Source organism: Poecilia reticulata, linkage group LG13, assembly GCF_000633615.1.
Source record: "Poecilia reticulata strain Guanapo linkage group LG13, Guppy_female_1.0+MT, whole genome shotgun sequence".
In the NCBI taxonomy this organism is placed as follows: domain Eukaryota; kingdom Metazoa; phylum Chordata; class Actinopteri; order Cyprinodontiformes; family Poeciliidae; genus Poecilia; species Poecilia reticulata.
This window is the reverse complement of record NC_024343.1, coordinates 29,786,947-29,802,009: the sequence shown is the minus strand read 5'-3', so window position 1 is coordinate 29,802,009 and position 15,063 is coordinate 29,786,947. Positions and strand designations below refer to the sequence as shown.

At 40.2% G+C, this 15,063-nt stretch overlaps 1 protein-coding gene across 3 annotated transcripts in view; it reads left to right on the top strand.

The window, feature by feature from the left end:
- LOC103475056 (uncharacterized) overlaps positions 1 to 4,356 on the top strand; it is a 16,554-nt gene extending 12,198 nt beyond the window's left edge. For all 3 annotated transcript variants that reach the window (XM_008426443.2, XM_008426442.2, XM_008426441.2), the window contains 4 exons: positions 1,855 to 2,035; positions 2,113 to 2,196; positions 2,277 to 2,372; positions 3,505 to 4,356. In XM_008426443.2, coding sequence (XP_008424665.1) covers positions 1,855 to 2,035; positions 2,113 to 2,196; positions 2,277 to 2,372; positions 3,505 to 3,801 — 658 coding nt within the window. In that variant the 3' untranslated portion in view covers positions 3,802 to 4,356. The remainder of the gene's footprint in view (positions 1 to 1,854; positions 2,036 to 2,112; positions 2,197 to 2,276; positions 2,373 to 3,504) is intronic.
- Positions 4,357 to 15,063: the final 10,707 nt, after the last annotated feature.

Below are 15,063 nucleotides of genomic sequence, written 5' to 3'. Positions count from 1 at the left end.
ATGTCGCCACGGTGATTGGCCGATTTCCATTGTGAGCTCGGACATTGATAGGCTCGGTCCATTATGAGGCGGTACCCCATTGGCTAAACCGTTCAATGTGAGAATGGAAGCTGGGCAAGGCCATTGGAGGAGAAACATAGACTTACGTGAGCGAAGTAGCGTATACCGTATTTTCCGCATTATATGGCGCACCTTATACGGTAGCTAAGTGTATACCGTATTTTCCGCACTATAAGGCACACCGGATTATAAGGCGCACCTTCAATGAATTTTAAAACTTTTTCCATATATAAGGCGCACCGCATTATAATGCGCATAGAAAAGACGCTACAGTTACCACTCATCCCGTATCGCTTCAATACAGGACGTGATTTGTTCTGTACTGTACAAATGTGTAATAATAAAGAATTGGTCCCCGAGTACTTTATATAGTAGTCTGCCCCAGTCATTGTTTCACTCACGGTGTTGTGATATTGTGCCCAACTGCTTTCTGGGTAACACCGACCAACCGACACGCTGCAGCCGCAGCCTGTCTCTCTTCCCCCGCACCCCGGCTTTAAATGTATAGGGGCCGGTACCTTGGTAGCCCTAGTCGAAGCACCCCGGATGAATGTCTAAAGTCACTTTGTTGACATAAAGAATGTAAAAAAAAACAAAAAGTCCGACTCGGGTCGGCGAGGAGAGCCTTCCGCTATTGGGCCGGGGCGTGGCCGGACAGTGGTCACCCTTCCCCGTTTGCGCACAGCATGTTCGTGGAGAACGTGGTGCTAAATGACCTGCAGGTAGGTCAGTCAAACTTTATTAACAAACCAGCGTTCTGACAACTATCCCAGCATGCACCGCGCACTTCTTCTACGGGCGAAAATGAAGTCGGCGGCTGCTTACCGTAGTTGCTAGACCTGTTGTGGCTCAATATTGGTCCATATATAAGGCGCACCGGAAAATACGTTAAGTAAACATTTATATAACCGTTGAGATTAAATAACCCTGTTTATTAATCCAAAAATAAATACACGACGACGTGTAAGTGTGCGCGAGACATCGGAAAATGGTTAGATTAGCATAAACTTTAGCTCAAACTAGCTAAAGCTAATGCTTTCAACATTTTAAATATATTTCTTTAAATGTAAAATCAGATTAATTCTCAAAATTTCAACACCTGCTCAGACAACATGTTCGATTTGTGGCTGAAATCAGACTTTTTTCTGTGTGCGCCTCCACTTCTACATTTACGGTTTTCGTCCCCAAAGCTACCCGCATGCGCAGTAGGAGAACGTTGACGTCACCCAGCAGCGCTCAGTTTACGGAAGTAATAATGGCGGCTAGGTTTATGGGTCAATTTTAAAATTTATTCAGCAATGGGAGCCGACTGTATTGTCGCAAGATAATAACAAAATTAAGGAAGCAAATAAAAAAGGATAATTAATCATTATAAATTATAAATAATGAATTAATCATTATAAGTAAAACGTATTATTATTATTATATCGTTAAATTATTTGTCCTATAATTTTTTGTTTCCTGCGGTCCTTTCAAGTGTTTATTTTATTAATTCATCAAACTTTCTTGAGGTTTTTTTTAAAAACCTGGTCCCTTTTTCACTCATTTGGAGTCTTGCTCCTGCAACCCACAAGTTGCTCGTGTTGTTTGGTTGCTGAAAGCAAGCAATCTGCAGAGTCAAGCATCTGAGGAACGATACTTAAAAAATTAGAAAAAAAAGGTTCAACAATAAAAAAATAATCCATAAGGAAATAAAAACAAAACAAAGCTCCAAAGCAACAAACGAAGCATGTGAAATCATAAAGAAAAACACTCTCATTATGTGAATGATTGAGAATCGTTCCCCTCTCACAGGACGACATCCCTCCAGGTTCTGGTCCAGGTCCAGAGGGACTTTGAATCCAGCGTTGAGGACTTGCTGCAGTGTCTGGACGAGCTCTGGACCCAGCTGGAGGAGCTCCACGCTGGAGTGACGCTCACCAAAAAGGACAGCCAGGGCAGCAGAGACCTGACTTTGGTTCAGGAAGACGCCGAGGTAAGCAGGACAGGCTGCTGCTTAATTAACAGTAATTAACATTTCGTCGTTAATTATCTTGTCACTTTGTGTCCCAGAGCTTGGTGTCAGTGTTGGCTCAGTACCGGACCAAACTGCAGTCCTGTCAGGCTCACCTGAAAGGCTGCACACAGCTCCTACAGGTTCAACTTTCCTCCCAACACAACAAGTCTTTGATGTTTTCTATTTTTTTGGCTGAAAATGTTTTGTTTTGCTTCCTCAGGAGCTAACCTGGAGTCACGCTCACATCAGCACCAAGGTGAACAGCGGCTGCGAGTCTGTCTGGCCCGAGCTAATGCTTCAGTCCAACATCGAACAGGTACTTTGAAAGACAAGATGATTCAATTTATTCAGGGTGCCAGGGCATCATTAAGGCATCTTAATTTCATATATATATATATTTAAAAAAAGCTAAATTATCTTAAATACATTAATCCCAAATCCTAGATTTTATGATCCCAGATTAATATCATATATTCTATTAAGCCTTTTTTCTCGTAAGATTATTTCTGTCAGGCAGGCCTAATATCAATGGCATATTAACAGCTATAAATGCAATGGGAACAGAGAGAGCAGAAAAACTAACTAGCCAGCTAAGGAAGTGGGTGTCCGTCACGGTTTAAGTGCAAATTTATCGCTAGTAGGCTACACAATGTTTTTGGCTCTGGATCACTTCTGCTGCCATCCCATAAAATGTTAGCTGCTAACATATACTTGCTAGCTTGCAAAGGTATATTGGCAGTTTATATATATATATATATATATACAGTGGAAATGGAGGGAGAAACCTAGCTAAGACAAGCTGCTAACTAGCTTGCAAGGTAGCTTTTCTGCATCTGTCATGGTTTTTGTGCTAATTTGTCAGCAGTGGGCTAACTGCTAATATACCCACCAAGGTATGCAGTGGAAATAAAGTTAGGAGAAAAACTAGCTTGCTAAAAATTAGATAGCTAGCTAAAACAAGCAAGCTAGCTTCAAAGAAGATTACTGAACATGGAAATAGGTTCTAATAGAGAATTGAAATTTTAGAACGTGGTTGCTCAGTTAAATAGTAATGAAGGAAAAGGGAAGATGTTTCCTTTTTTTAAAAAACCGGGCTCATTAGGAGAATTTGAGGAAGAAGTTTTAGGATCCAACAGATGGCAGTAGTGCAACAATAATGGATGCAAGCTGCCGTTAAAATCTAAAGAAGAAGAGGGAGGCGAAACTCTACTGCTAGTTAGCTCGCTTATTGTGTCTGTCAAAGTTTAAGTGCAAATTTCCAGCATGCTTCTCCACCACTGAAGCAGTTTTGTTGCTACATTCATTCTGTACCAACAAGCACTACAGGGGTTAAGGCCTTTTCCTTTGTGCATTACTGACATGATGCAGGTCTTAAATTTGATTCACAATGGTCTTAAAAAGTCTTAAGTTTGAGTTACAGCAGAAACACTGTTATTTAAACTCTGCAGTTTGACAAAGTTCAGGAGAATTTCAGCTCTCTGGAGCAGCAGACTGCCACCTTTAAGACCCACCTGGAGGGACTTGGAATAGACCATCAGGACGAACCCGTCGGGCCGCTCGCTGCTGCTAACAGAACCGATGCGGTTCCCTCCCTGCTGACCCCCCTTCATATCATGGATTTGCCTCTGAGGACTTCAACCCCCATAGAAAAGAAGAAATACTCCCATTTATCGCTGCGCGAGAGGTCGGCCCTCAAGTTCTCCTCCACGATGGGATGCTTACCCAAACCTGGAAGGAAGAAATGATTTTATTTACCTGGAAGATTCATTTTAACTCATGTTTCATAATCAGAACTGCTTTAATTCATAAAATGTTTTGCAGATGTTGATCATCTGCTGGCTGCCTCTGAATTAAGTATTTATTTTTAAGTTGCTTTCTTTGTACAGGATGCAGCTTGTGTATATTTCCATCTACAACTCAGCTTCAGTGATGTCAGTTCAACATTTTGAACACTAGGGGGCAGACTTACACCAGATGTTACAAAAGACTACAGGTGAAAAGGGTTTGACTAATTCTTTTTAAAAACACACCTTTCTTCCAATTTTAAAAAATAGAAAATGCTATTTATTGATTTGCTCTAAAATCACAGGATGAGTTTCAAGCTAAGAAAGTTTTAAAGAAAATATTTTCAGCACATTTTCCACATAAAAAGTGAGAAAATATTTATGATGCAACTCTAAGCAGTTTATGATTTTCTTTGAATTAATGAGTCGAGCTTAACTCTGTATTTTATGGTCCTTGCTTGCAGCAGTTTGGGATTTATGTAAATATAAATGCATTAAATTATTTATTACTTCAAATAAATGTTTCTTGGTTTTTTTTTGCATCAATTCATCAAACTTTTTGGAAACCTGGTCACTTTTTAACCCGTATTGAGTCTGAATTTTGAGAGGAATGTTGCTCCTCTGACCCACAAATTGCTCATGTTGTTGTAGTTGCTGAATGCAAGCAATCTGCAGAGTCAAGCAACTTAAAAATAAGAAAAAAAAGGTTCAACAATAAAAAATAGTCACAACAAAACATGAAGAAAAATGGATTAAAACAACCAGAAAACTACTCAGAAAATTAGAAAAGTAAACAAAAATCTAATTTAAATACAAAATAGAGCATAAAAACGTAACTTTTAATGCAATCAAAAATGAAAAGGCTTCGTAGTAGATTAATTTCCTGTCAGGTCTCCAGTCTTGCCCAACATGTTGCCATGAACGGATCCAAGAACCGAATCGGAAAACACCTGGGCTGTGATTCACTAGCAGTTCTGTTCTTCGCCACTAGGTGGCACAGCAGGATAAGACAGAGAGACATGAAACAGAAGAAAAACCTCAATGGTCGTTGTATTTTATGTAGCTGGTAAGAAACCCACAAATAAACGTTCCTGGATTTTAACCAGGGTGGAAATTGATAATAAATCCAGGAAGAAAAAATTAAAACTTTTAGCTGTTGGGAGATGAAACCAAGTTCGTTTCAACCTGGTTGAGCTTCTGCGCAACTTTAAACTGACATTTTATGATTTTAATCAAGACTGTTGGAGACACATAAACCTGTAAAACCCCCAGGAGAATCTGAACCAGATTTTAAAAATAGATTCCTTTGACTTTACTTACACTGCAAAAACACAAAGTCTCACCAAGTACTTTTACCTGGTTTCCACTGCAAAGATCTTTAAAATAAAGACAAAACTAACATATAAGTAACGTTTCAGCAACATATAGGAGCTTGTTTTGAGTCAACAATTTCTTAATCTTGAACAAAATATTAGATTTTTCATGAATAAGACATTTTCCTCATAAGCGAAAAAATCTTAACCTAATTAAAATCTTTTCTTTTATCAAAAGTGAGGAATTAGAGTTAAAGCAAAATACTATATCTCACTGAAAAGTTAGTTATAAGCTAGTTTTGTCTTATTTCATGTATACTAAGGCATTTGCATTCGAAAGTCAACAAAAATTTATATGTTTTTGTGTTTTTGCAGTGTAGTTTTAATCCAAAAGAAGAACATTTTGCTGGAAAAACAAATTAAATCACCTTTTGTTTAAACATTTAGAAGTATTTAAAAACTAAAAGGTGAAACAATGTCCACATGAACACATCTGTTTTCAGTGTAAAGTTGGCCGCTGAAACGAGCAGCAAACCAAATATTACAATCATCGTCTTTTTGCTTTTGATTAGATTTGGACACGTATCTCTGCTTCAGCACTCGGATCAAATAACGGCGTCATTATCATGGAGCGCCGCAACCTGATGTCATGCTGACGGGTCCGGTGCCAAAAACTCGAGTTTCAGACTCGTTATCTAGTTTTTTTATGTTGCTGGAGTCCAGCATGTTTCCAGAGTAAAATGTGATTTTATCAAAAAAAAAAAGAAAAGAAAAAGCTTAAACCTCATCTGCTTTGAATGACAAAAGAACCCATTGTTTCAAAGTTCACATTTTGTTCTCCACTGTTTCTAAAAACAGCCCAAGCACTTAAAGAAAAGAAGAAAAAAAAAAAAAAAACACCCAGTTGGTTTTTAGATCATTTTCTGGAATCTGGAAAATGAGCCGTTTCAAAAACCTCCAGAATGTAACATTACGTTCCGCTGTTACCTAGCAACCCAAGTTGAGCCCGACGCTGTTACCTAGCAACCCAAGCTGAGCCCGACGCCGTTACCTAGCAACATCTGCTGAGCCCAACGCCGTTACCTAGCAACCCAAGCTGAGCTCCACCACGTTTGGTCAGCTGGTTTTACTGCTGTATAATGGCTGCTCTTTGTTGACTCACCATTCAGAAACCACTGGCTGCATTCTTGTTGGTTATGCAGGAGGTGCTACTAATGCTTTTCAAAAATGTACAGTTGTATAATAGCTCATTTTTACGTGCAAGTTTAAACATTCAGCTTGTTTGAATTTAAAGCAGTCTGAGAGGAGTTCGAACTAAGCAGACTAAAATGCAATTTTCTAATAACAATTTTATGCAATAAAAGTTTACTGAACATGTTTTGTATAGGCCATAAGCCTAACCTGTTCAACAAAGCATAATATGTCACCTTTAATGAACTACATTGTCTAGTATTGGACCTTTTTCATAACATCTTGCCCATTCTGAGTTTTTTTGTTGTTTTTTGTTGCAGGAATTGCTCCGTGGCTACATTACGCATTTTTCCCCTCAGCTTAAATATTTTTCATTCCTTTTGTCCGTCTTTGTCAGCGTCAGACGAAGTAACTGAAGCAGCCTGCGTTGTTTAAAACAGGGATCCGAGACGGAGGAGGGAGGAAAGGGGGGCAGTAGAGGTCAGCGCCGGAAGCGTTTCTGTTATTACTAAAAACTGAGCAGCCCTCTAGACCTTTACGAAAGGCATGAATGCCTTTGATCCATATTCAATTACCCTTGCAGCCGGCACCACATCTTAGGCGAACAAGCGGACATAGTTTTCACCAGCAGATTCCTTTTCAGGCCGGAGTATAAAAGAGCTGTAATTGGCATGTGGTAATTAATGGCAGCCGCTGGGCAACAGTTGTGCGGACTCTGTACTGTACGCATGCCACAGATGTCATCCGACCGTGGACTTGGCGGCCATCTGCCGGATCGCGCATCTGTCCGATTCCCTCAAACTGAGAGTCGGAGCGGCGGGGAGGACCTCGGATGAAAGGACTGAAAGCTGTCAAAACACCAAAGACACAAATCTGTCTGCTGCTTTTGGTTAAATCAGGGCCGTTTCGAGCTTTCTGGGGGCCCCCAGTTGATCACACTACAATGGAGAGATTCATACAGAGAGTCTGCACACACTAAAAAACGCTTAAAAAGTCTTAAATTTATTTAAAAAAAAAGATAAGTTGGCCTCAAATAAGTTGATGGCAGGTTTTAAATTTTGTGGTGGCAGAACTATTAATCTTGTGTATGTAGCCCTTTTTTGTGTCAGGAGAACATTTGAGTCACTTCTTCATTGTGTTCTGTGACTTGATGCTAATGCTAACTTGCTGCTAATATACCCTTGCTAGCCAGCAAAGCAATATTAACAGCTATGTAAGGTAGTGGATACAGAGTGAGGAGAAAACTAGCAACCTAAAAAGCTACCCAGCTAAAAAATAAAGCAACCCAGCTAGCTAACAAGCTCGCTTTTTTGTGTCTGTCATGGCTAAAGTGAAAATTTACCGTCAGTTGCCTGGACGACATTTGTCATGGGATCACTTCTGTTGCCAACCCACATGACTGTAGCTGCTAATATAGCCTTGCTAACTACCAAAGTTATATTAACAGATATACAGGCGGTGGATAAATGGTGAGAAAAAACCTACTAGTGGCCTAACAAAAGCTTGGCTGCAAGACATCTTTGCCATGAGATCACTTCTGTTGCCAACCCATATGACTGTAAACTAGGTAAACTAGCAGTTATATATGCAGTGGAAACAGTGGGAGGAGAAAAACTAGCTAGTTAACTAGATAAAATAATCCAGCTAGCTAGCYAGGAAGCTCTTTCTATACGCTGCTACAGTTATCCTGTGCAGAAAAGCTTGGCACCACAGGGGTTTAAGACTATTTCTTTTGTTCATTTCTGATCTGATACAGGTCTTAAATTTAATTTATAATATTCTTTAAATGGTTTTTAAAAGTCTTAAATTTGAGTTGGTGAAACCTGTAGAAACCCTGCTTTAGATGATCCACAAAAATGACATAATCTGTCACATTTTACAAGCAAACAGTCAAAAACTGCTAAAATTACACATCTTGAAGTGAATTAAACTGATAAAAACTACAATATAAGTAAAACTGTGATAAAAACAGATTTTTGAATGTTTATAAATCTACGCTAGAATCTGAACAAACACTCTGCTTTAATTTTATTGATAGCCAATGAACATGAGTTAATCTTTGAAGATTATATTACTTATATCTTACCTTTATTTTTTAATCATATAAAAAAAGTAACAAATATACAACAAAACTACAGATAGAGACGGGATATTTAAATTTTCCTGAGATGAGGCTCAACATGCAGCTTTGGTGCCCCCTGGTGTCGACTCAAGAAAACACAGACTAAACAATCAGACTCTCGCTCTTCTTCATGAGGTGTTCTAACGAATAAATATGACAGGGATTATTTGATGATAAATGGAGAAAAGGCAGCATTTCACTGCTCAACAATCTCTATCCAAAGCAGCTGGAGCCTCATCTTGCTGCAGTTCCCAGCCTTGGCCAGTAGGGGGACGAGCCCCAGGGGGGAAGCGCACAGCATCAGCTTTCTGCTTGTTGTCAGAGTGTGCAAATGAAATTACCACGGGCTTTGTTTAGCTACACTAAAACACTGATAACTGGTTTCCTCGCCGCTCCGGTCCTGCAGGAGAGGCTGGTTCAAAGCCAGCTCAAGTGTGTGTTGTTTGAGAAAATACGGTTCATGGCAGGGGTCAATCCTTCGACTTATTCCGACAATTACTCAAGATCGGGTTTCACTGGTGCTACACGTAGCACACATCTGATTCCTGATCCCTCTGCTGATGACACTGTCAGGCAGTAAAAGTGATATAAACAAACTAAACCCGTTAACAGCTCAGCATCCTGCTTAAAATCTGCTCTTAAGATCCACTGTGAGCTACAAAACTAAAGCTTCAGATTAAAAGTAGAGCAAACCAAACTCCATAGAGGGTTAAATTAAGAGAAATTAAAGAAATTAGCATTTCATTCAAGACGATTATTTTAGAAATCGATCATTCTGACTGTAAATCTGATTTAAAACTTGGTACATCCTGTTTAACCACAAAGCTTCTTTTATACATTAAATGCTATGAACATATAATTTTTCATATGTGTGAATTTATCAAAACTAAATCAGTGTTTAATTTATTTCTCAACAATCTGACCTCCCTGTGAAACTATGCCATTTACAAAAGGGACAGCAGCTTTAGGGTTAACCCTGCCCCTAATACCACACTGTGTGATTAAGAGAAAAATAAAAAATGTTAAAATATTTTGTCACAAATTTTGTCTAATTAGTATTTTCTTACATGTTGCACCACTTTTAAATTTTGTGTAAATAAATCACCTGATATAGTAGCTTTTAAATCCGACAAAACATGATTTATTGTTTTGTCGGAACAATAAATAATCAGATAAAGTAAAACCTTTATCTGATGTTTACTATTAATCTAAATAAATAAATCCAGTATTTGATTTGGCATCTCGTTGATGTATCACCATTTATCTTTGCTCTTTTTCTGGAACAATTTGTGTTTTTATTTGCTCCTGCTGATAACAGATAGTAAAATTGTGCATTTTTAATAGTTTCTTTGCTAAGTTGTCTGATAGGTAAACAAACCTGACTCACCCATTAAGCTTTGGGGACTTTTTATGCCTGAATGATTCAGACTTTAAGTCACTAAGCAAATAATAAACTTCAGAAACAGAGCAGGCATGGAGCGAAAATGAAAAAGGCCAGATATTAACTTTGATAGCACTATTAATCAAGATTACTCTACAAGGATTATTAAAAAGTCACTGTTTTTAGCTGGGAAAGTTTAACGGTGAATTTGATTCAGCTCTGCGCAGCCTGGGGGCCTGATGCGTGTTTTACTTAATCATAAAAGTGATATTTTAGCTTCGTTGGATGCCAGACTGAGGCTTTGCACAAAGAGCAAAAGGCCGCCGCTGTGATCAGTGCATGGTTGTTATTAAAGGGCCGGACAGAGCGAACCGAAGAGCCGTGCCACCTTTAACCGGAGGCTGTTTGAACGGACAGCTGCACACTGAGACAAAACATCAAAACACCAGCCACAGATGTACGCAATTAGCAACATGGTAGACATTTGGAGAGCAAAAGGTCCATAAACTCGCAACTTATTACGGTTGATCTGACGTGGCCGGAGGGGAGGCTGAACCCAGAATGTTAATGGGCTTTTAGTTTGGCTTGAAACGCTCCAGCATCCAGGCTTTAATGTCAAAGAAGGCTTAACTGCTCTTAAAATCGTCCTAATGCAAGATCTCCACTCAGACATAAATATCATCCCAGACAGTCCATGCATCTCTGTGTGTGTGTGTGTGTGTGTGTGTGTGCGTGCGTGCGTGTGTGTGTGTGTGTGTGTGAAAATGGTGTGTGTAAATGCACACTTAGGGGGGGAAACGACACAATTAATTCTGGGGAAGGGAGCGAGCGCCACGCTCAACATGTTTCCAATCTTTGGGAAATGCTAAGCTTCCTGTTTGTGTAAATATTTTCTTATTTTGTTTTCCAAGAGAGCAGGGAGGATTAATCACGCATGACCTCCCTGCCCTCCGGTTTTTCCATCCGTTGGACGACGCTCTCCTTCGAGGTAGAAATCAGTCTGCTGCCCGGAAAGGTTCAGGGATGGACTAGCTGGTCACTAGCTGCGTCTCCATCGACCATAAAATTACGCAAATTGGAATTATGAAAATGAATCTGCCAGAGAAACAACACCCAAGTTGCGCTGGGTGTTGTTTCAACTGCTTCTGAAAACAATCCACGTTGTTTTTTTGGCTTTACGTTAATGTTTTTTAGTGTTTCAAAAACCTTTGTAATGTAGCGTCACAAATGAGCAGGCACTGCCTGTTACCTAGCAACCCCAGCAGAGTTCCGCCCGTTACCTAACAACCCACATTGAACTTCAAGACGTTTGGAAAGCTGGTTTTACCACAGTATGTGCTGTACAATGGCTGCTGGAAAAGACTAATTGTTTTGTTGTTGACTTTCCATCCAGAGATCCCTTGCTGTACTCTTGTTGATTGTGCAGGACGCTCTACTTCTGCTTTTCAAAGATGTGTGGTTGTGTAGTTGAGCATCTGTTTGTTTTTCAAGTGCCAGTGTAAAGGTTGAGTTTGGGGGCGTGGCCAGCAGCAGCTTATTTGGATTTAAAGCGACAAGACGCCCTAAAACAGTTCATTCCAAAAGGCAGAAAATCTCATTATCTAAGAATTATTTTGTGTGAAATATATAATGAACATGTTCTGTGTTGCCCTTTGACCTAACCTGGTCACTTTTAATGACTTATCAGGTGAACAAAGTTACTCATGTATGATTTTAACAGTCTTTCTTATTTAATAGAAACGCCGCAATTTCAAATATATATATTTTTTTGTACATTTGTAATGGACATGCAGCCACTGATACCACATTTTAAAAGAATTAAAGGTTGATAATCATTTATTTTTGATGGGGTAAAAGCCCCAATAAGTTATTATTCCTGTTAAAATCCCACCAACCAACAGGAAGATTCCAGATGCGGCCGTCTGCAGCGTTATATATTGTGTAATAAATCTTTCCGCCTTTAAATTTCTTGGAATAATGCTGTTAAACCCTCGGTGTGCATTACATCACCTGCCTTTTATCTCTCATTTATCTTTTATCTGTGTAGCCAAAGTTACAGACAGTTTGATTTCTCAGCATTCCTCCCTAAGAAATCTTTTTTTTTTCTTTTCTTTTTGGATTTGCTCTGAGGCATGTGCAGATGATGAAGCTTTGAACTTTGCTTTTCCTGCTCTCGGTCGCTCCATAAATTCTTGGCTAAAATGCGGCACAAATCTTGAGTCGGTCCCTTAATAGGGATAGTTTTAGGCTGGGCCTTTTTCAGAAAATATGCTGCTGAAGTGATAATAAACTCACCAAGGAAACCTAAAAGGTTTGAAACATAAAGTCAAAGGTTTTATAAAACAAAGTTTATTGCCTAAATGTTTCCTGTGGGAAAATATTTTATATGTATTTTTTATTTTTAGGTAATTTGTGGATTTGTGGGGCAGAATTATGTGTTTTCCACCCACATAGTATCATTTTATAGCAGAATCAAGTAACTGTTACCTTCACTTGTTATAAAAATGCTGTATATATGTGAAATATGACTCAAATGAAGCTTAACGCCAAGAAATTGAGTCTCTGTCTCTTTAAGAATTCCTGCTCTTTCTAAAACTCCGCCTTCAGGAAGTCATCATAACATGGCTCCTCTATTAACCCTTTAACAACCGGTTTTACAAGCGTTCCACTGAGAAGTAGCTCCTACAATGAGATGCACAGCTACAACAGGTGGTTGCTAATTGCTGCTGGCTAGTCTGAAGGAGCTGAGTGGAGGAGGAGCTGCGTGTCGACCCTCCTCTGTGCAATGCTAAGATAAATATCAGTGATATTAACTAACGAACTAGCAAAATTAGCTTAGCTAATGTAGTTTTATCTGCTAGCTAAGACGGACATGTAGCCTACGTATTTGTTACTCACTCCTTGTTATTCACATGAAGAGTTTGTATAAATCCGTAAACGCTGTTTGTATGCAGCCATAGATTTCAGGCAAAGCTCCTTCATGGTGTACGAACTCTTCATGTTCACTTCGTCGTTAACTACATCGTAGCAGCAGATCAGAGGCAGCTTGTCCACATCGTCTGACATTTTTTCCCTCTTCGTCTCATTTGGGTCGATCCTAACAGCAGCCATTTTGTTCATGTAACTTTCTCTTGCACTTTGGTCAAGAGTGTCAATATATTTTATTTTTGTTGATCTGGAAGCCTTGGATTGTGCTTGCATGCTAAGATGGCGCAGGTCACTTTCGGTTCAGACTTGTAGAAACTACGCATATGTTGTTTCAGTGTTACCAACGATAACCTTTGTTGATGATTGATGTTTGTGGTTGAAGTAGTTTCAGATTAGATTTTACAGCCATAAGATCCAAGTTGTTCCATTCACCGTCTCAAAGATGATACATGACGAGCTTCTGGTCGTTGCTCATCTCTGAGAATCAGCGACGTGTGAGGTGGCTCCATGAGGAAAAGCTAAACAAACAGGCTGGCCCAGGCACAAAGAGTCCGCCACTCAAAGACATGTGGCGGCAAAACCCTCTCAATTCACACCGCTACCCCTCCACACCCCTCACACTCCCACCGTAGACGCACCGACTTCTCCCCACACCCTGGACGTGGAGCCAAGAGAGGCAACGATGGAGGAGGAGGGGGAGAATGATCTGATTCCCATTCAGCGGATGTCACCTCCTCACAAAGGCGACTGCATGACACTGCCACTAAATCAGACTTAATGGACTCCTTTCTCAGTCCGGCGGACATGACAGGGGGCGTGTGTGAATAAACGGGACGGGGGCGGGCTGGTGAAAGGGGCACATGTGCCAATGAGGGAGCATGTTCTGCAGTGGCATTAAGACCTCACCCAACGGAAAGGTCCGCTCCTCCAAAAACAGATGTTAAAATGATGATCGTTACTAAAATGGTTGTCCCTCTGCTGGAAATCTGGAACAAACTTCCAAAAGCACTGAGTTCCTTTAAATCAAGGCTAAGAACCCACCTGTTTAGAGTTTCCTTTGACTAGTAGGAGGTGGAATATTGATCAACATATTTGATGTATGATGATGGCATTTGGCAAAATGTAATGTTTTCTGCGTGTTTCATAATTCTACGTTTTTATGGCTCAAAGCTCTTTGGACTGCCTGGTTGATGAAACATGCGACACAGAAAAACTTGACTTGATTTGAGCCTAAGAACCACAGCAGCAACGCGACATCAATCAAAGCCCACTTTAACGGGAAACGGTGCTCAGCATAAACCGTGTTGGTGCAAGGGGCAATCCATCAAGCTCCAAACTCCAAGGTACGGGAATCACCAATCAACGGGATCGTGGGGCGACTGTCACTTTGCATGTGAACATTTATGACACAATGAGGAGCCAGACCGGGAGACAACAATTTTGGAGCCGTTTGTTATCCTCCCTACAGTGCGGTGCCCTATACACGCCGTCCCACCCGCTCAGCTGGCGTCAAAGTGCGCGGCTCACAGAGATGAGTGAAGATGGCATTGGTGTCACTTGGCAGGCATTCATAGCCGGCGCTACCCCCTCCGGAGTTCGACTACACAGGGGAGAGGCAGAGAAAAAGAGGTGGAGAGACATGGAGCCCCAGGTATCGACCTCATTAGCAGATAAAAGCAACCTTTCTCTGCGACCCCTGACCCTGGAGGTTGCCATGGAGCCTCCCAGTCAAGCTGTGGCTAATGCATGCTGGGGTTTGTTTCTACGGCAGGCTGGGGGATGAATATTAGCTGCTGGGAGAATTATTAAAAATGCATATTTGTCCATTCGACAAGCTTTAAAAATGGTTCCACTGGTGCCCATGTTTTTCTACCAAACACCAGTCAAAAAGTTAAACTCATTATTTATTTGAGTTCTACTCAAGATCGACAGTAGAACCCAGAAAGCACTGCTAACTAAAACATTAGTTTATCTAACCCTAAAGCCAATTAGCTAAGAATATGAATATAAATGTTTAGCTACTTGCATGATTTTGATAACCAAAACTTCAGCAAAATAAGTCTAACTTTATTCAACTGACAGTTTACAAAACAACCCAGTAAATGAGCTTTTCTAGGATTCACCCAGAAAAACGAGTTTTTGGACATAAATTGATAATTTTTTGTGTCTGGAAAGTTAGCCATTTCAAAACCCTCTGAAATGTAATAACAAATCAGCAGGCACTGCCCGTTACCTAGCAAACCCAGTGGAATTCCGCACGTTACCTAGCAACCCCAGTGGAATTCCAC